The sequence below is a fragment of the Buteo buteo genome, chromosome 8, assembly GCF_964188355.1.
Source record: "Buteo buteo chromosome 8, bButBut1.hap1.1, whole genome shotgun sequence".
NCBI classification, from domain to species: Eukaryota; Metazoa; Chordata; class Aves; order Accipitriformes; family Accipitridae; genus Buteo; species Buteo buteo.
The window spans coordinates 10,561,965-10,588,811 of record NC_134178.1 but is presented as its reverse complement, the minus strand read 5'-3'; the positions used below and the strand labels follow the sequence as shown (position 1 = coordinate 10,588,811).

The following is a 26,847-nucleotide window of genomic DNA, read 5'->3' as shown; positions in this document are numbered from 1 at the left end:
CTAATTCAAGCAAGAGGTAGTGAGGCTAACAGGCTCCATGTCCCCCTGCCATGCTTAGAAACCATGTAAATAGTACTACTAATGAATAGGAAACTTTTAAGAAGTCATGTTGTAACACTGTTTTAGTTTTGAATAACCATGTTTTACATAAGATGTTCCAGTATTATCTCAGCCTTTGTTGCAGTGTATGTGCAGTTCAGCACGTATGTACGTCTGTACCACAGCCCACTCTCAATTCTTCAGCATTAATGTGCAGTATTAACTAAACAAGAAATTTGTGCAGTTTTGAGGAAGAAAACAATATTGTATCAAGCTGTATAACCCATCTGGTAAAAGTGAATTAAACCACTAGGATATCTTCCTATAGAACACCTTGTTACATCCACAAGGTATGTCTTGGAAGAAAGACATTTGGGCTGAAATTAAAAAAAAAAAAAAAGCTCCATCTTCAAGTTCCAACACACATATACACAAAACACCCTCACTTACACACTTTAATTCCTATGGATTTTTACTGGTGTTATAGTATTTTTCTGCAAGTAACTCTGTGGGACTGATTGCTAGATATTAATATTTGAAAGATCATATGGGAACAAGATATGGGTAATGATTACATCATGACAACAATGTAATGTCAAAAATAACTGTGACATTCAGCTTCCCATGAAATATGCCCATTCCTCCTACAAGAAAAACAAAGTCACAACGATTCACATTAAAGAAGCAACAAAAAGATGTATAAGTATTCCTTTTTAAAGAAACTTTTCTGCCAAGGTAGGCAGCTGAGCAGTATGTAACTGCCCTCTTCGATTTATGATCACTTCCTTTATCCTGAAAGTAGTTAATTTAATACACAGATTTTTAACAATAAAAAGTAATAGGCAGGTTTAACCTAGTGTATGTTTTATCTGCATCTAGGTCATCAACTTCAGGAAACAGAAAATGTGTGTTTACAAATGAGAGACTTCAAATGATGACTTGCTTATCAAGCTTCCTTAGCATAGTCTAGGAGTAAACTGAAATTGTATACCTGAGTGGAGTTAGATAGTTGGTTTTTCCACGGCTCCTCTGCGCTGCTGGTCAGGTTTGTGCGGTTATGAGGTAGAGAGAGTGCGTTTCGCTGCAGGTAAGGCACGTTTCCATTACTTCCACTTTCTGTTATGTGATTATTGCCTATCAAAATAGTGTCTGTACTACCCAGCGTTCTTGCTGTGCTGCAGGGAATGGGGCCTGCTGGAAAGGGTCCATTAGCCATAGGCTGCCCAGGGCAGGCGGGACGGATTCCACGCTGAGCGACATTAGGCACTCTGGTTAGAGCAACCTGTGGCTGCTGACCAGAGACAGAGTTTGTAGGCAGTGATGAATCAGCTGTTGGCCCGTTAGGAATTCCAGTAGATCGTACCTGTGCAACTCCTGTTTGTCTCATCTAACGGAAGATGAACAAAGCACAAGAACATTAGCTGCCAAGTTTAAAAAGTGAAGATTGTACAAGGTTTGTGTACTTTATTGCACTGGTCAATTCCAATTTTATACTGATTTTAAGATCTTCACAACTGCCTTTGAGAAATAAAATGTCTGTCATGCTCACAAATGCGCTCAGCGACTTTTAAGGTAAAGCTATCAGCACACTTTTCTTCTAGGCCCTTCAGTTTGAGTGTTAGCATTTTACTGCTGAAGTTGGCCACTGAGAGAGAAAAGTGAACAATGAGAGGAGGAGAGATATGCTGTAATATGGCTTACTACAAGGAAGTATTTTTCAAATAAGACTGCTTTTAGATGTGTCCACTCACTTTAGTTTGAAAGTGTGGCTTGAAAACTTTTACATTATTTGGTAGCCCTATAATAAAACACAGCTAAACCCATTACGTTTCAAACAGTCAAACCACAATTACACTTCAGACAAAAAAAGATGCCTTATTGTAACATAGTAAAAGGCATGAGAAATCTGTACAATAAAAATTCTTCAGAATTCAAGAAACACAACAGACACCATTAATGACAAAAGTTTTGTAGAAGAGAAAAATATTTTTGTTCTCACCTGCTGGTGTTGCTGCATCAAGACAAACTGACTCTCCAGCTGTTCCAGCATAAGTTTCTGTGCTGGATTTAGATTATTTCGGTTTGCACGCAGCTGTTCCAAGTGCTGAAAAACAGCAGTATAGTTCAGAATCATGAAAACTGCATGTGCTTTTCTAATAACTTCCTTGCATACGATAGTAAAAATTATCCATGAAGACAAGACTTGTAAAGCTGAAAACATGATTGAGATTTCTGTTGCAGACTCAAACATCTCTCTATACACTATAACCAAACGTTATTACTAGTTATTAAAACTAAAGTGACTTTCTGAATTGTTTGAGTGTATAAATATTATCACCACACTCAAATTAAGTGTACTGGTACCATAAAAGAAAACTACAATCAAGTATGATTATATAGAATTCTTATTATCATTATGTGTTTTTTAACACTTTTTTGTACTGTGCTATTCTTTTATTAATACTGTTCAGCACAAAGTAAATTCATCTATAGTCACATATGAAAACTCCAGAAAATACAAAAAAACAATCCCAGAAAACTATACAACTTAATTACAGAGAGCAATATCTTATGTTACAATACTGAACTCATTTGCAACTGATAAATTTAAGTACCTTTTACCAAAAATCTGATCTTTGTATTCATTTTAAACTATTCAGGACACACCACCATTCTACCAGTAAGTCTGCTGCTGTTAAGTGGTATGACATAAATGCTACAATTGTGGAACACAAAAGCACTATCAGAGAAGGAAGCAGGGCGGGGGGGTGGGGGTGGGGATGTGGAGAGAAGGGCAAAAGTTGTCCTACACAAAATGTGACATATAGACAACTTTCTTGATTGTTCTTTAATACTAAGCTAATTCATATAATTGTAAATCCTTTCAAAAAGCAAAAAATGAAACAAAAAAAACAACCCCAAAACCAAGTTCCAAACAAAAAACAACAACCAACCAAACCAAGCCCCACCAAAACAAAACACAAATCAGGTTTCCTTTAGTTCCTTTCAGGGTCTGCATGTTTCTACATCCTTCTCATCTCCTTTGCTTTGATTATGCTGTAATTAGTAATACATAAATGGAACTGAAGTATGAGTATTAAATAAACTGTAGATCATTCTGCTTTGAACAACTGTATTTGCAAACTATCAACTTTAGTAAAAAAAAAAAATCCAACTTTGAAAAAGTGGTTAAAGATGGTTCATGCCAAACTCCCTGGATTAACAGTAGCTTCCATTCTGAAGTCCCTCTGTAGGGGACCGCAATAAATAAGACTAATCGATATACATGATTGTGAGCTGAAAACAGGGTCTCCGTGAGAGTGCACGCACCAGGTACACAGAAGCCAAAACCAGTACTCTTCAGTTGTTAGTTTGCTTTTTAGAAAATGTCTAAATAGGGTAACCAGAATGAGGAAGACTGATCCAGCACATATGCCAGCAGAGGCAAGTCTGTGCTTCTCTCCAGTGCTATGGGTGCAGAGGCTTTGCAGGCACCACTGTTCATGCTGCCCATCCATTCTGTGAAATCAACACCTATCCCTCCTCCACTGGCATGCTGCAGTCCCAACAGCTACTGTGTGGCTTTCCCCTTCTGCTTTTGTTAGCTGAACCATTTGGTGTGTGTTATGTGCCATATCCATCCAGCCTCCAAGCTGCCACTTTTAAAAGACTGACTTAGAAGATGTAATAAAGGTTTTATTCACTCTCCTCTTGCATCATATCTTTTTGGCTTTCCTGTTCATATATCCTGGAACCTTGTCAACGTATTGCCAGCAAATCCAGTATACTGTACTTAGACAGAGAAGCCTACTTAGATACTGCTTAGAGGAGGAAGTTGGATCCGGGAAAAGGTGAAACTAAAAATGGGAGAAAAGTAGCAGGATATAAAATAAGCAGAGAGAAATAATGAGAATGCATGAAGAGAGATACAGAAGAGTGATTAGGGAGGACCAAAGGAGTAGGGAGGTGGGGGGAAAGGGAGGGGAGGGAAAAATTATGCAGCATAATAAATAAAGCCAGTATTGTTCAGATGGAGAAACAGCTGAAGAACTATATTGGACTTGAGGGGAACACTGCTCAGTCAATCAGAATGCCTTCCATCTCTGCACTGTGTTCCCTTCTATTTTTCCTTGCATCCAGAGCAGTATCTGTGATACATAGGGTAAGAGTTTCCAGCTAGGCCTGATTTTCAAAATATGGAATTCCTGCTGAAGCTCACTGCAAGCCCTAATGAACTGAAGAGACAACAAAACATCATAACAAAATGACCTGAAACATGATTTAAAAAAAAATAAAAAATCTAGCATTTCACGTAAATATATTAGATGACGTAAAATATAGAGAAGCAGTACCAGATTTCATTTGAGCAATTCTGTTTTGTAGAATGTGCATCTTTGTTTATGCAATTTGATACAAGAAGCCACCTCAGAGGAAACAGAGGATATTACAATACTTCCACACCTCCTTCAATATCTCCCACATTACAGCAAGTAGCAAAACTCACTTGGCACACAAGTGTGGCAATTTGCATATCTATCTTTAAAACATCGTTAAGAAAAAAGAATTACTGCATGTTCTTCATAAATTATGAGATTCATACAATGTAAGTCTTCAGTTTCTGCTAGAGATCATTTATTTTACTACAGAACTAATCTTGCAGAGAAGCCATAAATATCAGCAAACTTGAATTACACTGTGGGAATTATTTGGGAAGTATTTCACATTGAATTTCAGAAATGTGAAACTGAAAAATGTTCCAGATTTATTTTCTTAGAAGGATGAAAGAAACAAACAAAAAATATACCAACACTTCTGAAGATCTTCAGCATACCTACCTGTAATTTCTGTGGTGTCAAGCACCAAGAATGAATTTGTTGCTGTACAGGAGGATGTGACACTGTATGGCCACTGCTCCAAACATCTGAAGTATTCTGAGAGAAAACATTACATTAAAATGCGTGACTATCAAAGGGTCAACATAATTTCTTTTACTATCTAGATTTTATCTTACTTATGAAAGAACTAGTCATTGCTTCAAGAACAACAATATAAACAAAGAACATACTAAAACATGCCAAGTCTCACTCTACCATTCCCATACAGTATCAGAGTAGTCAGAGGAAAAAGTTAAATGCTACCTAACATCATAACAAGAAACAATCAAATCAAATTACACAATTAACTTAAATGTACACTACTTTTAAAACTGAATACTTTATCTACTGTAACGCTATTACATGATGATGAAACACTTGAATTCTAAATATAAGCAAAGGCAATAGACAGGATGACATGATCGTCTCCCTCTCTATCTATCATCAGACTACGATTGTACTTCTTCACTTATACAACTATGATTGTAGTATAGTGCTATCAATCTGCATTGCCCTTACGCACTTCCTGTCGAACTGTAACCTGATTAAACAAATCACTGAAAAATGTTTTTTAAAATTTCTAAAAACATTCCCCACCTTGATGCCAAAGGATTATAATTTACAGCACAAATTCTGTGCATGCTGCATAATTTCAGTGCATTTTTTCCATATAATTTTGGTAGGGGGCTTTTTAGTTCATCAGAATATATACCTTTGTTGGACTAGATGTTCTTTTCCTCTTGGCAGGACTGGTCAGGTCATCTACTTGGCTAGAAGGAATCATGTGTAGTGGCAAGGATTGCTGTGAAATTGGTGTTTGAGTGAGGCCTAGTACAGGTTCAGTATTTGGATGATGAGGTTTACAAGCCTATGAATCACAGAAGGAAGACAAAAATATGGTTCTATATATTCTTAATTCTTTCCTTTAAGTTATATATTTTAACAGCCCACATATATTAAAAGGGCTGAGCAGATATTCTGAAGCTGATCTCAATAACTGAAAAATCAGTTTCCATATGGTCATCAATGGAGGAATGTGTACCTTTCACGGGATTATTAAACCACTGCAGCATTTCTATTTAAGATGAAATCTTTTAAAATCATGAAAATCCACAAAGGTTCTAAATTGGTACCCCCATATTTCTCCCATATTATAGGGAGCTTCTTGATCTAATATCCCTTTGCAAATAAATCAAAGGCTTTTTATTACTAAAAGCCAGTCCTGTGCTCAATAAAATAAGCTTGACCACTACCGATTGTAAAGAACCCTTAAAGCTGGGCACCTGCAGAACATAACCCAACTTCTCACCTGCTGTGCTGTGTTCATGGCACCCTGCCTGGAGGTAAGCTCTGCGGGGATTGGTAGGCTCCATGCCTCCTCAATACTAGGAAGTAATTTAGTTTTATTCTGTAGACTACCTTGTGGAAGGTTACACAACTGAGCCTAGGAAAAATTATGTAAAAAGCAAATTTAACACAAGCCTACTTTAGTAAGAGCAAGTCCATGAAATCTTCCTAAATGCTGTAGCTAATTATGTCTTAAAGAGAGGATAGATTTAAAATTTGGGGTTTTAGAAAGGTGCTAAGTATAAAGAGGGTAACCAGAATATAAACCTTTGTGAGAATCAGAACAAAGATGAGCTCTGGATTCAGAGGTCTCATAATTCCTTTTTTCTGAAATTGCAAACAAGAGTGAAAGATAGTGTGTGCGTATTCTCTCTATATGTTATGAGAACTTAAAAATGTAGACAATACAAAGAAAAAAGCAAAGTGATGTAAAACAGTATGCTTTGATTAAATGTGCAAAATAGGGTTTATAAGGAATTAAGTTCCACTTAAAAATGAAGAAATAAAATATTACAGGCTATGATATGCTTACAATACACATGAAAACAGGTTATACACACCACAAACAATTGCAAGTTAAACTTGTGTGTTACTTCTCCCCTCCCCTCTGCTGTGTATTTGGAAGACTATTTCCCGCTTCTTAAAACATTAGTTTTACCTGTAAATACTTTATCCGTGCTGCAAGTGCAGAGGTATTACTACAATTTTTGCTCCTAGTTGCATTTAAGTAGCATTTAATGGCATCCTGAGGCTGGTTGCAGGACTCATAGAGTGTGCCTAGGTCCATCCAGGCTGCAGCATGGCCATGGTCCAATTGTACAGCACAGATATAGGCCTGTAAAGCATCCATAGGCTGATTTTGCTGTTGATACAGCACACTGAATAGAAAGATTAGTGAAGTCGAGAATTAATAACAAAGTCAAAATACAAACAAGTCAAATACCCCCCCCAAACCCTTAATAAACTTTGCCGTTACATTAACCACAGTAATAAGCACAAAAAACTCATAAAATCTTAACATGCAAAGCTCATATATGTAGCATATTCAGTATTTTAAAAAATTGAGAAAGCAAATATAAATTTATTATTTAAACTTCAAATCAGACAAGTCTGACAACGTGAAGGTATAAATAAAAAAGCTTTACGGTTCTCTTGAGAACACAAAAGAGTTAAAAAGCTGATATTCTTTATTTATATATATTACCACTGAATTATATCACTGTATTACCCTGTATCATTCTTACCCTATAGAACACCATGTATCTGCACTTGCTTCTGATTTATCAATAGATTGCCTATAAGATATAAAGGCATCCTGAACTTTCCCAATACTTGAATAGCACCTGGGAGAAGAAAAAAAGAACTTTGGTAATATTTATAGAAGGTAATCATTGAGGATGGCTTACCAAGACTGATCTGATAAATGTTAAGTCTTGCAAATACATACTCATCTAGATGAATCCAAAACATTTGCTGTTTCTGACTGCCAGGCATAAGCAGACTCAAATACCTTAATCAACATGTATTACTAATGATTTATTTGAAAAGTACATCAAAACTGCTTAAACCCTAGCTTACTGCATTTGTAAGGAAAAGAGTAATACCATATTTTAAGGACTTATATTTGTTTCATTTGTGGTAACTTATGAATGTCAATAAGAACAGTATTTATCTGCAGATAGCATTATAAAGAAACAATTAAGTTACCTATTTCATCAAACAAATGCTTATGAAACTTCATGCTCTGTAAGAAGTGTTTCAGAATTATTAAGAGATATTGACCAACTCAATTAGGACAGTTTCTGATTGCCTGGGAAAATTTTAATGTGCATTTCTCACATTTCAATAAGATTTCAAGTAATGAACAACAAAACAGTTAGTTTTACTGCATATAGAGGGCCTGAATTTCTTTAAAATAAATCTTACTGTTCCGGAATTTTTCATAATTTCTTATTTGAATATTTTTCACATAAAAATTCAAAGGTATTCTGGCATTATAAGCAGAAATATCAGAACTCTAAAGAGAACTACAATTATACCACAGGGAATAATACCTACCTTTTTAAAATTAAAAGCTTAAATAAATACAAAATTAAAAATATATATATATAAATTTACTAGTTTAATCTATAATAGCTCTGCTTCTTCTACTGTTTGTAATAAGTTTCACTGTTGGAAAAAGAACTGACAGCTTTCAAAACACATAAATAACAACAGAAAATTTATTCTAGTAAAAAATAAAAACCAAGCAGAACAGTGCAGGCAAAGGTTTCTCAAACATGCTACCCTCTTTCATGTACTCTTGAGGCACACTAGGAAAGGAATACAATAAAATGTAGCAATACTTCGCCTGAAAACCTCCATGAAGTCTGAATACAATGTTTCAGATGATCATTTTAATCACTATCTAACCCAAGCTCCAACAGACATGTTTCAATCTGCCTGCTTATCAGATACATGGAGACTGTGGTTAGGATAGCACTAACATCAAGCACCCAGCAAAACTTAAAAGAGGGTGATGGGTTTTTTTTCAGTGGGGAAGGAGTGTGATGGTGGAGTATTTTTGAAATATAGCTTTAAACCAACTTGCTATCCAGTTTGGACAACCAGCAGAGGAAGGAATAACACGAATACCTGAGGAGGTTAGACGTACAGCAGCTGCGCACACATACTTCATACATCCTGCTGCTGCATAAGAACTCAACTACCTCAAGGCATGTGGAATGGGACTACTAATGAAAAAACAGGATCTCAGCCCAGTGGATGATAAGATGAGCCAGATCATCCCTGGCTCATTTTCCCTTTTCCCTGCACACCTGCCGTAGCCCTCTGCCCTTCACACTCAGTGCCGGTGTTCCTCCCTTAGCCTGCAGACAGCTGGTCAAAGAGCCCTCTCTTACAGCAACAGCTGGAGGCATGTACTTGGGATGACAAAAACTGAAGTACATTCCAGTTGTATGTGACCAGAACCTTCAAGAAAGTCAGCTGGAAGATACTGAGGTCAGGAGATTAGTTTTATTTTTGATTAATTCCTTTCTCATGTATTTCTCAACAGAACTGCCCTGTTCACATATGGACTTGAATTGCCCTCAAAGCTTTCTCCAAAACCCAATTATGATTATTTCAAGAGTTACTGCTGATTTGTGTAAAGTACTCCATTTTCTTAAAAAGGAAACCAAGAAAAGTCATCAAATTTGTATGATTTACATCTTGGAACAAGTTAATTTTCAAGTAAAAAAATACTGTCTGATAGTACAGAATTAATACAACACTTAAATAGATATTAGAATGGATCAATCTGAGCCATCTTGGCCTAATATTTAGTTGCAACATATACTGTTTATAAATGGATGTATACCTGGGAAAATATTTGTATTCTAATGCAAAAATTGATTTGAGATTAGACAGGAGATTCTGAGAAAATAAAGACATAAAGAACTGTGAAAAAGGTATGAAGAAAAGTAACAACATTTACCAAAAGAGCATTTACCAAAAAAGAGAGAGAGAATATAAGATGTGGTAGGAGGAACAGATAAAACCAGGCAGGGCAGACTCAGATTAATGTGTGTAGAATAATAACTACAAAAAAAAGCAGGACCATTTGGGTAACATAATTCATTTCAACTTCTAATCTATATTCATCCCAAATATGTTAGCACCTTGTCTTTTCATACACTTTCCAGAACACTAGACTTCAGTAGATACATATATCCTTTCCCTTCATTTTTCCTCTGAAAGTATTAAGAAGAAAAACAAAATAAGATACTCACAATAATGAGTATCCTCAAAAAATGTACAAATACAGTTACAGTGTCTATGAAGTGATTTCTTACCTTCCAAGGAAATACCAGGATTGACCAGAATTTGGATCTGCTTCTAGAGATTTCTGGAGATACTGTATAGCGTAGCTTTCCTTGGTTGCCTTGTCTCCAAGCTGATCCACGGTGTGATGCATCCAGCCTACAAAAAGAATCCATAAATGGCAGAAGTGAAATTCTCTAAGACCATTTAACACTGGCACAGCAGGATATTCATAGCATTAGTTCCTCTTTAAAAATAGGAGTACCAAACAATCATATCTCTTACATACAATATTATGAATGAAACTTTAAAAACTTTTAAAGTTCTATACTAAAATTACAGTACAGAAGAACCCTAAGTCAAAATTACTTTCAGGTACTTTTAAAGCATTTTTTTGGTTTAAGTAATTTTCTGTGAGGTTAGTAGCACAATTATGAACTACTCAATCTTCTACTACAAAAAGTTAATCTGAAAACGTTAACTCTTTCCTCCTCTGAACACAGATACCTTCCCCGTCATTGTCAAAAATGCCACCATTCTCCCTGTCACACACATCAATTATCTGTATATTATGTTCAGTTTACTCCCTTTCTTCTAAATGATCGTATTTATACTGTATGTATATTTGGACAATTCCCCAACAGAACATTGGTAAGAATTTTTGTATCTCCACTTAAAACTTTCTTACACTGTCATTTCATCTTCATTGCTACAACATCTCTTCCATTCACCTTGACAAATGCAATCACCTCTCATCTACATAACAAATTCTGCTGAAAAGATAATTTTATTTCCTCATCTAACCACACATCATATTCTTTCAAATACCTTTTTTCTTTCATTAGACAAATTATTCATCTGCACTTTAAAGGCCTCCCACAATTCATGCTCCCATATAATCTTTTACATGCTATTAAAACGCATCTCTGCTCTCAAGGCTTGGTTACCATTTCGAACAAAGCACCTTCATCATCTTCTCAAGCTGCTCCTCATCTGCCTTTTATGCTTACATGCAATTCCTTTAAGCAGCCACAAAATCATCTCTCTGCCACTCATATCATGAGTACAAGGAAATCCTTTGTAGCAGGCAGCTGACTTGCTGAAATCACTACATACCACTCTGGTCAGCAATGCCTTGCTGTTTGCTTTATCTCCATGTATTTGTCTTAACAATCCATTGCTTTTCAGCCAACATTTATAAAACGTAAGGTGTGACAACAGATTGTCCCTATGTTTTTATAGTGTCCCACCCACAAACAGTCCCTTGTGGAACACTATGATACCAACTTCATAAAATACCCCAGGTTTGTATACAGTTTTAGTTACCTACAGAGTTGTACACGAAGCTGCACTATATGTCTATTTAAAACCTCTGTCAGCTAAACTTCAGCACCCTAAGCTTATCCTTTTTGATACAGTCTAACTACATGAACAAGTAATACCACACAAAAGATCCAGATTGGATTCAGATCTCATCTGAAATGCTAGACAAAGTAGGCAAGGCTGAGAACTGAACTGATGAGATTTGCAGCCTTACTTCCCTCTCTGTCATTAGACTATACCTTAAATATTTTATTCTACCTGTTCTATACAGCTTATTTGTTATTCCATGGGCATATTGTTTGTTAACAGTCACAGCAACACTTTCACAAATGGAAGGCAAACTTCCAAGCTTTAAAAAAGGCAATCTAAAAGAAAACCTTATCTATTGAACAACATTTGCCTGAAGTGTTTTAAGAAGTATCATTTAGAAACTGTGGTCAGAGGTAGAAGTTTGAATATTTCATGGACTGCAAGAAACATCAGGTTAGAAGCCAAGTGGTTACAGTGCTGAAGAAAGAGTAATTTATCTTGTCTGAAGAAGGATCAAGTCAAAACCTTATCCATCAGGAAAAAAAAAAAAAACCAAACAGGAAAAATTCCCAGTAATTTTTGCAGAGACATATACACAATTTTCTCTCAAGGACTTCATAAACAAGCTATGATTTTGATTCAAATCCCAAGTCACTGAAGTTCTTAAGCACACAGAAAATACTCATGCTTTAAGAAAAAAAGGCTTATGCGTAGGTGGTTATCAGAATGCACTTGCCCAACTGTACATTGAGGATAAATGTATCGGGTCCCAGGCAAAGCCTGAGATAAAGGTAACAGTTCAGGGATTATAAACAAGGGTAAAAAAATACATTAAACAATTTCCTGCACCTTTGGAAATGTTGTGTGGTGATGTCTATTTTTCCATTTCATCAGAACCTTGCCAGACTGAAAGATAACACATCGTATCTTCAGGAGATCTTTACTGAGGTTCACTGATAAAAAGAAAGAATCTATTTCTAGGAGACAGAAATGAGAACTAGCAAACCCTATCTATTGTCACTGCTGAAACAAGGGTTGCTTCCCGATTTCATCTTCCTGCACCAGGAGGTGAAAAAGGCAGAAAGCAAGAGAGGGTGAGGGAGAACAAACAGAAGTTTTCTACTAGAATAGCACAGGCAAAGGAAACTGGATGTCTCTTTTCCTCATGCATAAAATGAAGAACATACGGAAAGGTGGTGACGGAAAAACACTGGTAAGCTGTGCAGTTTCCCATTTGCAAGACCTAACTCAAATTCTCTACTAGCATATTGACTACTCTTCCACTCTTGGGACATTTCTAATGTGATAAACAAAAATGCAGATTTTGTCCATACTTCACAAATGTTCCACGCGCATTTCCAGGTCTTTACAATCTAATTTCTAACAAATCCCTGTGTTGCCTCAGCAAGAGGATGTCATAGCCTAGCTCATGCTGCAATCATGCTTATCAATCACTCTCATGCTGAACTTGTGGCAATTGCTTTTCCCCTGATAAACATCATCATCTCAGTCTCTGAAGAGATGAGCCTCTTCCCTATTTTAGCATCTCATGATGTCTCATCCAATTATGTGGACATAGCTAGGAATGCCCCTAGACAAAAACCATTGAGAGAGTGCTTTGGGAACCTCTATGCTTACGTTATTCTTACACTCTTCTTTATGTAACTGCTGAATACAATTGGAGAAAGAATACTGGGACAGATTTGATCTTCGGTCTCATTAATTTAATGTAATTTTAGGCAAAGAATTGTTGTCTGGACAGCAAATGAAATGGCACAAAAGAAGAAACAAACTGCTCTTATCCAACTGTACAGATCTTACTGTTAAGTCTACCTGAACTAGTCAGCTCAAATGGATATGTATTTATCTGAGAATCACAGAGTTCTCCTCCACAGTGATCTGCTTTGGAAACCAGCAACAGGAGCAAAGAATTTAATAATTCTCTCACAAGACATCTGAACTTGCCTAAATTTCAACTCTGGCTCAATAAACATTAACTAGCTAAGGAAAATAAACAAAGGGTATTTTCATGCCAAAACAATTTTTCTGTTGGAGTAATAAAAAAAAAAAAAAAGGAAAAAAGAAAGAGTTCAACATAGAAATACAAATATATTTTGATTGGGTTTTGCCAGTAGCATTCTGGCAGATAGCAGGTATTTTCTATTATTTTTTCTAAGCAGCAGTGTACCACCTGGACTATGCTTCCTGAGGAAGTGTTTTTATTACCAGCTGCTAGAGACGAAATCTGCAATAAACACTATACTCTGATAAATACCGTTATTAACAGTGAAGAGCAAAAGAAATGGTATTATTCCTTGAATGTTCTGGTTAAGACCACTCTATACCACTCTATCCCTTTCTCCACATAGAAGCTACGCACACTACAAAACTAGGTGACCTATGCTCATTGAATAAAGGGAGTTAATCCAGTTTTTAGACAGCAGACAATTCTCAAAGTCATCGCTCTTATTGCTAGCACAGAGACCTGTGGTAGGAATTTATGAATACAAACATGCGCCTTTGCTTCTATTGTGGCAACATACATCAAACAGAGTTGAAAAAGCGTTGGTCAGCTATTTTGGGAAGCCTGTCTTCCATGGATTATACGTACAGCCTTTCTGGATGAAATTGCTGACAATGGATACTAGGTGGGATAATACCAAGTTAAAAAAAATTCAGAGAGGATACTGAAATATAAGCAACACTGTCATGTGACAGCAGAGAAATTGGCACTTAGAGGCCTGCAGTGAACTCCTCCAGCAGTTTCATTTGTGATTTCACACAAAAGACTCAAAAGCTAAAAAAATTAGCCCATTCCAAATCCATACACAACCTGTGTTACAAAAAAAAATACAACATTGTGGCCGTAACTTAGTGCCAGTTACAAATTTGAATTAAATGACCACTATGTGAAAGGGGGGTAAAAAAAAAAAATAAAAAATGGGCATAAGCAGGCTAAATTAATATTTAGAATAATAAATTAGATGAAGAACATGGAGGAAGTGAATGAAGAAGTTGGGTTGAACAATTTTAACAAAATGTTCTGGAAATACTTTTATAAGGCATGTAGGACAAAAGTAATTATTCTACCCACCCATTAGGAATTTTGGTCTAAAAATGATTTATCAGCTTTCTATAAATATGGAAGATGACAATTTCTAAAAAATAATACTTTTTCTCTTTTTATGTGGTTTCTTTTATGGAATCTGATGATAAACTTTTTAGTTACAGCACTAGGTTCTCATTAGATACTATAATTAAAGAGAAAGAAAAGGTTAATTTTTCATTTGCCACGTTCTTCTATTCTGCAACAGAGAAGGGTATTTTGGTTTACTGCATTTAGCCTGGCTATTCAAGGGATGTTCTCAGAGGCAGAACAGAGAATACGGAATTCTAACTGCTGCCCTCCTTCTCTGGAAGACCACCCCCTCATTGCCCAAAACCTATAATGCACATACTGCAGCAAGTCTAAGAGCTTTTTAATTTTGGAAGTTTAATTAAAATCTTTTCCTCCTCTCTTATTTTCTTAATTATCTACTATTATGCATTCTATTTTGGGTGAAAACCTTACGTATCATACTCAGTGTCTAAGACTCACTTTGGAAATGGAGCCTTAAAAACCACTGCTGAAGGCAAAGATGGAAAAAAGAAACACACAGGAAAATGAAAGTTAATTTTACATACCTAACTGCTGTAAGACAGTTGCTTTTACTTGTGCAGGAAGGTTTTCGATCTGCAAAAGCTGTTCATAAGCTTCCTTTGCAGAGTGATACTTTCTCTGCAAAAGGAAAAAAGTAAATGGATTAATCATAAAGCTTACAACAGATCACCAATAGCAACGATTTCACAGCACTGACAGCACACAAACACATTGACAAAAAGTTCTAGAGTTTTGGGGTTTTTTTTTGCATACAGTGCATATGAAAACTTTAATGAGTGATGTATATATACGGTAAGAGAGTAACTTTCATAAATATAGTATTTAATATAAATTGACTACTTAAAATAATTGAGGGAAATTTGCAAATTATTAAATTTGGTCAACTCCTCATACATGCATTATACTTCTTACACTAAAATGAATATAGTGCTTTCAAGGGGAATGCTTCAATGTGAGTCTACACAAATTCGTCCCAGGAAATTCGTAACAGAAATGAAGATCATTGGTAATTGGTGGTTGGTATAATTTTGCCTCTCTCCTTCCTCTGGTATATTTGAACTGCCTTTTCAACATATTTGTTGTCCTGGTAAAGAGTCCCACCATATGTAGAATTAAAACATATCCACTGATTATGCTTAGAGAAAGAAGGTATGCCATCTTGTTATTTGTTATACAGTTTAACTGTGCTTAAAGCGTGGAAACATTCAATTCTTAACTCCCTATGTGAACAGGGCTCGATATAGAAAACACATTTCCAGGGTAGGATTATGGTCTTTACTTGACTTCTGGAACAGTATGAGCTGTTTAGTATGTATTAAAGATTAAGACTTCTCCGTAGATGAACTTTTTTGTACTAATGTCAGCATTTATCTTCGCGTTACCCTAACAATAATTGTTTAACAGTGAACGGATTTTAAATGCTTAATTCTTCTGTTCTCCTCTCCCACAAAAGTCTAGAAGACATAAATGCTGAGGTCTGTTAGTAAGAGTATTTTTTTTAACTTTCTAAAAATTCTATACAATTGTTTAAGAAAAATGTGCTTTCAGATAATTCAACATTAGACTTCATTCTGGCAAACAGATGAAGAGCATACTAAAATAAATGGGGCTACCTAAATGCAAATGATCATGACTTAGTTACATTTGTTTTATGCAAAGAGTACACAGTACTGACTACTGATGTTTTAAAAGGGTCAACTGGGAAGAAGACTCTAAACAATATAAATACCTATTAGAAGTTAAAAATGTTATTAGGTTCCTGAGATCTCACAATCACAAAAGACAACTCTGTTGATTTTAAAACCTTATTCTAGTCAGGAAGAAAAATTAAAGCAGCAATTACATACTTTCAAATGGAACAAGGGGAAGTTGGTAGAAAAGATTTTTAATTGGTGTTCATGAAATGCAGACAACTGGTAAGAAAACAAATAATATAAATAAATAAAATATCCATGTCCAGCAAAATAAAAACAATCAGGAAAAAATTTTAAATTTAGCATTGGGAACAAAACTTGTAGTTTATGACTATGAAGGATAAGCAAATGAACAGAAGTTCACTGTATAGCATGACAGCAGAGGCAGCAATCCAGATGTCAAACAGGTAAATATTAGTGCCTAATATTCACACTTTGAAAAAGATGTTTACATGCTTAGGAGGATTCAGAAAGACCTATTAAAATAGGGCATGGTTTCCAGATCTAGAATATTTTTCACTTTTGTTATTTGTTGTATTATTTACCCTTTAGAAATCTGTCTACATATATACCTTAAAATATTACAGAAAACTGTCATAATGTTTACATTTGGTTTTATTTAGATATGTTAATTCCAAAGATCTGAAGTCCTTGACGTTTGGCTGCATCATGAATGTTCATGAAATGGGAAGGGAAACTCAACCCACCATCTTTTTTTAGGCATCGTATAAGCTACCACCCTAAATAGCTAGAGGGACTCACACTGCCACAGACGAAATAATAGAAACTAGCATTAAACACCATAAAAAACCACTGCTAACTATCAGCACTGGGCTATTCTCTTGTTCATAGGCTGGCAACCCATCATTTAAACTCCAGTACTGTGAAGGTACATAATTAAGGAATGAATTAACCTTTCCATTAAATATTGGAGAATAGATAATTTTCAAATATATGGAGGGGTTCAGCAATCTGTAGCACTGTGTCCTTTAAAGGAAACCAAGCAACCAGCCTGCCTCCAAAAACATCTCTTCATTGTGTCAGAGGGAATATCCAGAATGAAGTTAAGACCCTTTGTGGTTCTAGGTTTCTCAAATTCCAGAAAAGACGACACCCTTCCCAACCAGAACTGTGAGACAAAACAAGTCTAATAGCAGAATCCACTGAAACTTTTTTGCTATGACTTGTGTTAAAATAAAGTTCCCACTGCCTGTAATTGTCAGTCAGAAAACACAGCTTAAGCACTTTTAACATTGGTCACACAATTATAGAAGGCACCTGGCATAGTGACCTGAGGTGTTCAACTTTCTGTTTTACTCTAGCAGATCAAAAGAACTAACGTGTTGAGGATGTTTTGTCATATAAACGTGTCAGATGTGCTCCAGTGCTCAGAATGAAATCTGGACAGTGGCCAGGTAAGAACTGTAACAGTCCATGAAGTTTCTTAACACTGTTTTGGGATGGGGGATTTCTGTCTTGTCATATAGCTTTGCACCAAATGTATTCAAAAGAAAGGTATCTTGTTTATGAAATTTGTATCTTTTATTGAAGTATGAATACCTAAAGTCATTTTTCGCTGAACCATCAAAAGGGCATACAACATACATTATATGATGAGTCAGCCAAATTACAAATATATAATAGCTATTTCAGTAGCTACTTGGTTTTAATTTACTTATATTCTGGAAGCTCAGTAAGTGTTCTGTAATTTCCCAAAAGATTCACCTAAAAAACTCTGTAGTAGGATTTGATACCAAACTAATAACACAGCTTTAGGTGCTGTTGACCTCAGATGTCAAATGTTTCTATCACGTATGTTCTGTTAAATTTGTAAATTTTATGTCTAATATACTTAAAAGGCACCTAGGCAACTGGCTAGACTCAACTCCATGTGTGTCTATGTGTGTATGTACGAGAAACAGTATGAATATATACGAATTGAGAAACTACATATTTTTAGTATCTATATATAACTTTTTAAATATATATAATCTCATAAAAGAATATTACTGAAAGTTATGTTTAGGGGCTTTTTTTGCACTCAACCTGGGAGACTAGTAAATATCTAAGTTTATTAAAATAGCTACTCCATTTTACAGCATGACAATCCAAATACAAAATATTTTTATTTAGCCAAAGCAAATAAAGTTTCTTTAGTGATTCAAGACTTAAGCCTAACTTTACAAAAGCATCTATAATCTGAATTCCACAGATTGATTACATCATGTAGTTAGAAACTCAACAACACTTTATCAGAAGGACCTTAAAGCTTACCTGGATTTCATATAAGTGGGCAATGTGAAACTGAACTGTAAGAGTGGGAAAACCAAAACTGTTAGTTTTAGTCAATGACAACAACAATTACAATATGTTTTTTCAAGTGAGGGATAAACAAGTTTTCAAATTTATCAATGCAAAACCAAGACAAATTACATTTTGAAGATATAAAAAAAGTATTTGTTTACATTGGTATTTTACGCTTAATATAGCAGCACTGACGGAGAATGAATATGTATCCTAACAAAGCATTAAGACCGAAAACTGACATTGCAGAAAGGCAGTCCATGGATTTTATTTGTATTCTGAAACGCAGAGTCCATTAACCTCTCAGTAAACTTAGCAATAAAATCTCAGAGATGCACAACAAGAGAACGCAGGTAATATTTTCTGTACATAACCGAGTTAGAAATAAAGACTTATTTTTTATTTTCATTCAACTGCCAAGGGACAGACTAGCTGGGTTACAGAACAGAAAATTATATTATAGGCTACCAGCTTTATACAGGATCTTAAATTTAGGTGGGTTTTTTTCCTGTTTAGGAATTGTCTTTCCCCTGTTAAACTGAACTAAAAGTGTTAATTACAGATGGTATTCTGATGATTACTGTAAAGCAATCTTAAATTCCTCGTATGAATTGCACAGAATGGTATAATACTACTAGCAGCTCTTGGGAGGCAAGAAAATTGCTGGCTGGAGAAAGGAAATGAAAGTTGTTCAAGAGTAAAAGCAGAGGTAAAAATTATCCTCATGCTGCTCAAATCTTTAAAGAAAAGGTGGAGTGCCTGATCTCTATAAGGCTTGAGAACTGCTAACCTAGACCAGCCATCAACTGGTAGGTAGCTAAAGCTAGCTGAAATGAATGTAATCCCTATTCTGATTTGACAAGGAAAGAAAAATGCCTTTGAGACAGACTTTTGCCTGATGTTCTTGAGGACTACAAGTAAGAAAATACCTGTGTTTGAGCCAAGCTCAATTTATTTCAGTTACATAGATTTCTTTCTCTTGAAGCTGCAGAACAGTGCGACACAGAGGTTTATACAGGTAATTTGGAGTTCCAGCGTTTCTCTCTGGGTCATAAGGGAGGAGAAGAGCTTCCTTTGTGCATTGCTTTGTCCTTTACTATAAAGAAGGTAGCCTAATGCACTTCAGAAACCAGGTCATAATGAAATGCATCATCTAAAATTTTAATAAACTTTCTGTGTTCCTTGCTAAAGGGCACATAACACAACCATTATGTTCACCACATCATCAAACTTCATTCTGTACTGATGAAAGAAAAACCTCTGCTTTTGTTTTGGGAGTTCATTATCTAAAAAAATCTCTCTCATTTTCTTCCCCCCATAGAAAAACCGCTTCACTGTGAAGCTAAAAAAGGAAGCCATGCCGTGCAGGGGAAAGAAATTAAAGGTGTCACATTAGAGACTGCCTAAATAGAAAGAAGACACGCTTAATACTCAAACATTTCTGCTAGGAACACACTGTTAACATGCTGTTACTCACCCAGCCTTTAGAAATGCAAGGGCTAGAATTAAGGCAATCTCAAGCATTTATGTGACGGTACCTGACACCCTGGGTCAGCGTGCACAGTTCTCCCTCTGCTAAGTAGTACAGGGGAACCTGACAAAGTATCCCTCATCCCTCTCCACTCCCTTCCTTTGGGTTTGTCAGACACCATGTCCAAGGCGACGGGGCAATGAAGCCTTTACATGGGGCCATACCTCTACATAAATCTGGGGGCAGCAGGGACTCTGGGGGAAGCGTTAGGAAAACCTTACAAGAATTCAGAGATACAGTGAAAACTGATAAATTTAGTGAGAAATAATATGAACTAACATGAAATATAATAAAGAATCACATATCCAATAAGCCTATTGACTTAGGAAGAACGCTGCAAATAATTGTAAAAAATTATCTGTGCCTGCTCCTGATAAGTGACAAAGCTTTGGAGAAGACTGTGTAGCACAGCTGGCTTCTTGGTACTGATACAGCCAGCAGTTTCACCCATGTAAAGAAACCTCCTTTCATTACCCTTGCTGGCAGAATACTCACAATTCCATCCAGCTCTGAATTAAAGAAATAAAGAAATTATTTTAAACACTTTATCCAACGCTTCTGAAGTTAGACTTGGAAGGTAACTTAAGCTCAACATGAAGAGCAGCATGAAGGTACCTGAAAAACTGAGGGAGTAATTTCCTTCACAACTGTCTGCCTCTTAATTCTTACAGACTCCAAAACATGCAGAAACATACGCCTATTCTTGCATACAATTCCACTAACTATGGATAAATACTTGGAGGATGCTCTGTAAGAGCCTACAGTATATACTGCATATGATAGATCATACTACACTAAAAGATTAATGTGTTCAAGTACAGACTAATATGTAGTTGGCACCTAATAAAACAATCAAATTACATTTTGTACTTTTTCTTACTTCAACAGTGTAAGACTGATGCTGAATTTTAGATCTATAAATTCAAATGGCATTAAAATGATCACTGAAAAATGACAGATTATCAAGATGCCACAAAGTTTTAAATAATTACTATTAAATGTGTGCCATGGCACAAGCACCACATTTATAACTAACTAACTAAATAAATAAACAGTCAAATAGTATGTTTCCTCCAGAACTCAAGTCTTCAGAGCAATTAATAAGCTAAATATAAATTTTTACTTATTCCATTTACTAAAACAATCCATGATTCCACTGGAATATCTGTCTCCATTGACAGATGGACACAGGTTTTGTAGTCTCCCTCTCTCGGTACTGATTCTTTTGATTTTGAAGGATTGGTTCATTAAAAATTGATACAGTTGTGAGCATAAGACTTTAAAAAAAATCTACAACAAAATAAACAGAAATACTTATAGGTTACTTACTTTCAGCGTTAGACAAAGTGCAGGGATTGCAGTCAATCAAAGCTAACTGAAAATGCTGAAAAAAGAAGAATGATTTGTTTTTCAAACAAAGTAATACTAGCGCTTTGGCAAATTACTAAGAATAAATCAATTTTGTGCTTGAAAATCAATACTGCATTTTACCATGTGTCTTAAAGAAAACAATTCTCAATTTCTGTTCAAATGTTTACTAGAGGAAAGTAAATTTCTTTATTGCAGACAGAGCAAGGCTTCTAGTAATGTAAGATGGCAACAGACATCTTCACAAATCAATTGGGATAGCATCTGGAAGAATGATTGCATCAAATGAATCGTCAAAACTGGAAGATCAAGTTTTCCTAGAATCCTCATGGAGATAAACATTGAAGCTCTCAATATGTCTATCTAGAAAAACAGAATACTCTTCTTTCAAATTGAGTGATTTGAAGTCTTATTAAAAAATTGATCTCTTGTCATAAAGCACTTAAAATGAGTATCTTTACACTAAAACACGAGTTCATAAAGAGTTCATAAGTTCTTACATCCCCTCCTACAGGTATTAAGCTAACTTCAGTTAAACTTTAAAGCTTGTTTACTTGTAAACAGTTTTCCTCAAGAAAGACGAAAAGTATCTTTTAAAACATCTTTGCATTCTGAAGTTCTGAGCCAAGTATTTCATTCTTCTAGGAAGAGGGTCACACAAGCAGAGCAATGAAGTCTGTCTGCCAGAAAGTCCAGAATGTGAGCAATCATTTCACAAGTGCCATGCTAATTTAGTGATCACTATTTACAGTACGAAACACAACCAAGTGTGTTAAAATGAATGGAACAGGCATGCAAACTCAAGTGCCTCTGAACTCTTCCATGAACTTCATAGAAACTTTCTACACAGTGTAGAATTTGGATTAACATGTTAATTCAATAGAGAATAAGGCCTAGGAATATAGGAACTTAAGTGATAGCATTTAAAATACTACTGTTAAGAAATACAGTTACCTACAAAATACAGTTTCAGGTGGCTTCTAATGTATGAAACATTACTGATGCTTTAGTATATTTTATTTTATTAGCACAAAAATGATAATTTATCTCTGGCTGTTCAGGATGCCAAACTAGGTGGCATCAAGAGCTTCCTAGTGCAGCTGGGAAGAAAAGAAAACAACAAACCCCACCCTTACTAATGGATGTATATGCAACTCGCTTTCAGTATTGTCATACTCAAGAGCTACTAGTTACTATGTAACTTTCCTCATTGTCCTAATAATGCCTTGTGTATAGCATGTCTACATAACACACATCTCAAAGATTTATAACAAGAGTTTAATAGACCACCAGATTTCTAAAGAAAGATTTTTAGCAGAAAAATTATTCAAAAATTAATGTATTATCCATAGCAAAAAAAGAATGCTGACGCTCACAGTGATGCAGCTTACCTCCTCACTGGCTTTTATCAACATCATTTGTAATATACAACAGCTTTTAAAAAACGAAACAAACTCAAGTTGAATGATAACTCAAATTTATGATTTTTAATGAACATTTTAGCAATATCATTCCCAGAAGAGAGAACAGAAAACAACAAACTCACATATACATTACTTGTAAAATAACTTTTTAACCTTAGAGCAAGCATTAAATATTAGCTTATAAATATTAAATATTAGCTTATTTCTCTGCCTTGCCTGTTCATTTTTCTACTGTTCAGCAGTCAGACAACTTAAAATCTCCCCTCACTTACATTGCAATGCAGGTTGTGTGCCTCAGAGACATCCTTTAGTCGGTTACCATAGTGATTCTACTAACCAGGCAACTTAAAAAAAAAAAAGACTAAATAAAAATAAAATGCTCTACTTTATATTGTATTCTGCCTGACAAAAGAAAAAAAAGGAACAGACCTATATACTTCAGCTTGTACATTGAGCATACCGATCTAAATGGTACAAAATCCTTTTTGCACAGATGTGTCATCTTGCACTGTCACTAACAATTAATATGAAAAGATAAAGCAGAAAGGAACAGCTTTGCTCTCACCTAGCAATGCTATTATAAAAAATAAGCAGATCTAAAGAGAACCGATTGACAACTGTTCGGTAGTAGCTGTTCAGAAGGGTTATTGCAGTGAGATTCACTGAGAGAAAGCAGGCAACCATATAAGAAAATCTAACCATTTTAATATTTAAATATGCCAGTAGTATCAGTGCTGTACAGTAAAAAAAGCAGGAATAGTCTCAGCAATGCCTCCTAAAAATTTAAATTCTTACTGCTACATTAGCTGACTTCTACATTTCAAAATCCACATTATGAAAATTTTCTAAGTGTAGTAAATTTCTGCTTGCACTGTTCACTAAGCCACAAACAGTAAAGAAATTGATAAACCAAAGCCCGTAACTACAGCAAAATAAACCATTTGCACTAAACAATTATCGCAAAGCAATACACAGAAAACCCAGAACCTTTCAAACCAAGAACCTTTGAAAAGCACATACATGAGCAAACCTACACCTCTTGCCAGATAAATAATATATAGCTCCCTGTTAAGTATTCAAAATCAGAAAAAAAAAGCATACATTCTAACACATAAACCTCATCAGCAAAAAGCAGATCCACTAATCACAATTACCAGCACCAAAAAATGAGAAAAAAAAAAATAGTAAGCATTTCCAACTTCCATTTCTGCAACAAACAGAAGCAGCTAGCAAACATCTGCACCTCTCTCAAGTATTGCAGTACTGAAGCTGGCTACTGCTGTGTGAAATAGTTATTATGCAGGAGAGGCCGCTGCAGTTCAGAGACGACATACAATACCTCAAGGCAGACAGCAGTCTATAGAAATTCAAATTCCGAGTAAGAGGATTTACCTAGAAGGCAGTGTTCTGAATGTTAAAAAGTAACAGGCTCTCTTCAAGAGCTGCAGTCCAAGTCATAATATACCTTGATTTGTAGCCATCTGTAATTGCACAATTATCAACAGCCTGTTTTGTCTCCTCTGGAGTCCTTGACTTGCCTCCGATTGTGGAAACAATTTCAAAGGTAACCTTTCCACGGATCAGAAGTACAGTGGATTGCATATAAACAGAACTGATGAAAGCATTAGGTCTGGTAGTAAAATAACAGTAATCTGACACCAATTTAGGTAACTTGATATGTTTTCACTACTAGAATTAAGACCAATCCTCCTAACAAATTAGTCCTTTACAATTTAAGCGGTTGTTGTTTCTTTAATCAATAAATGACCAACACAAAAAGAACTGTTTTCTTCTTAGTGCAAGATTTTTCAGTACTGTCTCTGTTTACATCCAAGCCTGAGACCTCAAAATAGTGATTCTACTCCCTCCTCCTCTTGAGGATGACATTAGCAAGTTTAATAGCTCTTGGTTCTGCATTTATTCAGCAAGCAAGGCAAGCCATCCTTTGAAACCTGACAATCTCACAGACTTACCATGAAGGAAAGCTCCATCATGACTCAGTAAAATTCTGTCAGGAGATGGCTTTTTCTGCCTATGTGACCTAGGTGCGATGCCTACGTTCCTCAGAGCAGCCTTTGTTCAGAGAAGTAGGGCACGGAGAGCCTTGCGTAATCGGCGGTGGCGGAGCGCCAAGCCTCCATTTGCCAGGCGTTTGGGGCCAGGGGAGAGGGTCAGGGGAGGACGCGCGACATGTGCTGCCACCTCAGCTCACTGCTCCGCTCCCCGGCGCCTTCTGAATTCACAACAAATTCCGCTTCCGAGACGAAGGTTTGTGTGTGGCATCAACACTCTCTTACTTTTGTCCACCGTTCAGAAAAACCCCTCAAGACTGAGGAAAACTGTTCCGTGGACAAGGAGAAAGCTGCTTGAGGACAGCAGAAACAAAGGTCACGTACACACAGAAACTGAGTAACAGCAGCGTGTTCAGAAGGATCTCTTGTTTTGACTAGCTGCAAGTGAAAAATTCTTTTCAAACAGAGATCAGAAAAGCTGTATTTTCACTAGCCAAAAGCAGGTTGCATTCGAATTTACTGACCATCATCTTACGTAGTGCACCACGGTGATTTTCACAAAGCTATCTCAACACTCGCGTCGCCTGCGTGTTTTATCGTTGTTTGTGCAACATCAGAATTTCGCTATTCCCATGTTAACAGCCTGAAGGACTGCCAGCAGCAACCAAATGCCCCAGGGAAACGGGATGACTGGAAGTTTGCCCCTGCTGCTGCAGCACCAGCACCCCCCCCCGGAGCTAAACCACCCCAGGCTGGGGCAGTTTCGGGACCTGCAGCCCACACAGCCACCCAGGCTGCACCAAAAGCACAGCATCACCCGTGCTGGCTGGCTGTGGCTACCGAGCCAGTACGCATAGCTAGCGATTACTGCGTGCCCCGAATGTCGACCTTTCAGTTATAGCTAACAAACCTGGACCAAGGTACTTCTCGCAAGGAGAAGGTCCACAAATGAAGTAAACGTACCAGCACCAACACTCGCTAGCTTGAATGTTCAACTTCTGAGTCAACTATGTCTCTTCTCGTAGTTTGTTCTGCCCCCTCTCCCCCCCAAAAAATGACAGAAGATGCCACACAGCATGCTAATTCAAATTTAGCATTTAGTCCTCTTTGTAATCATGACATTTCTAAATTACACCTACAGTTTTCTTTTATAGGAAAACTCCAAAACGACTCAAAAACCCAAGCAAAACTAAGAGAGAACAAAAGAAAACACTCTGTAGGCCAGACATTGTGGCATCGCGATCCACTGCCAAAACCAGTTGCACTAATAACTCTCTTGCAGTTTGATTACAGTGCCATGCTGCATTAAAAAACTTCCATGTTTTTACTTCATGTATATGTCTGTCCCTCATACGCATATGCAAACTACAAAGACTTAGAGAGCAATTTAATTCCCAAATGGCTGTTTTCTAACCACTTACATTTTCATTAAAATAATCTTTTGACTCATTTCATCTTGCTTTTCACAAAATGCTTTTTAGGTGAAGTGCCTGACATCTTGGATATCCACTTTGCAATAGTTAAAGCTCTTTGTTTTGATTTTTAATTAAAAATGTCGCTGATTAGTTTTTGGTGGAATTACAGACATAAAAAATTAAAACTTCTCATAACTGTATGTATTTTGACTAGTTAGTTTTTCTTTAATAATTAAGAATAGATATGTAAGGTTTCAATTTAACATGTTTAAGCTTAAAAATTACTAATCTAAGCACATATATGAAAGATAACTAGGTTGGGAAACAGCACTTGAAGGCTTGAAAACACAAATTTTCACTTTCATAAATTTTTATTTATTACTGAGAAAAAGAACATAAAAAAATTAACAATATGTCTGTAACAGCTACATGTTGGCATACAATAGCTGCAGTAGCTAAAAATATCTTTCATAAAGATAATATATGTAGACAGGAGAATTATTTGAATAAGTGATGGAAAAGTGT

At 36.0% G+C, this 26,847-nt stretch overlaps 1 protein-coding gene across 16 annotated transcripts in view; it reads right to left on the bottom strand.

Moving 5' to 3' along the window:
* KDM6A (lysine demethylase 6A) overlaps positions 1-26,847 on the bottom strand; it is a 167,942-nt gene that overhangs the window by 41,679 nt on the left and 99,416 nt on the right. For 4 of the 16 annotated variants that reach the window (XM_075033585.1, XM_075033587.1, XM_075033588.1 and 1 more), the window contains exons 7-18: positions 21,433-21,487; positions 18,543-18,577; positions 16,422-16,487; positions 15,099-15,192; positions 10,094-10,220; positions 7,505-7,603; positions 6,919-7,138; positions 6,223-6,357; positions 5,626-5,781; positions 4,875-4,970; positions 2,039-2,143; positions 1,031-1,426 (exon numbers count right to left, since the gene is read on the bottom strand). In XM_075033585.1, the coding sequence (XP_074889686.1) occupies positions 1,031-1,426; positions 2,039-2,143; positions 4,875-4,970; positions 5,626-5,781; positions 6,223-6,357; positions 6,919-7,138; positions 7,505-7,603; positions 10,094-10,220; positions 15,099-15,192; positions 16,422-16,487; positions 18,543-18,577; positions 21,433-21,487 (1,584 nt within the window). The remainder of the gene's footprint in view (positions 1-1,030; positions 1,427-2,038; positions 2,144-4,874; positions 4,971-5,625; positions 5,782-6,222; positions 6,358-6,918; positions 7,139-7,504; positions 7,604-10,093; positions 10,221-15,098; positions 15,193-16,421; positions 16,488-18,542; positions 18,578-21,432; positions 21,488-26,847) is intronic. The other 12 variants (XM_075033586.1, XM_075033592.1, XM_075033596.1 and 9 more) reach the window with 7 other exon arrangements.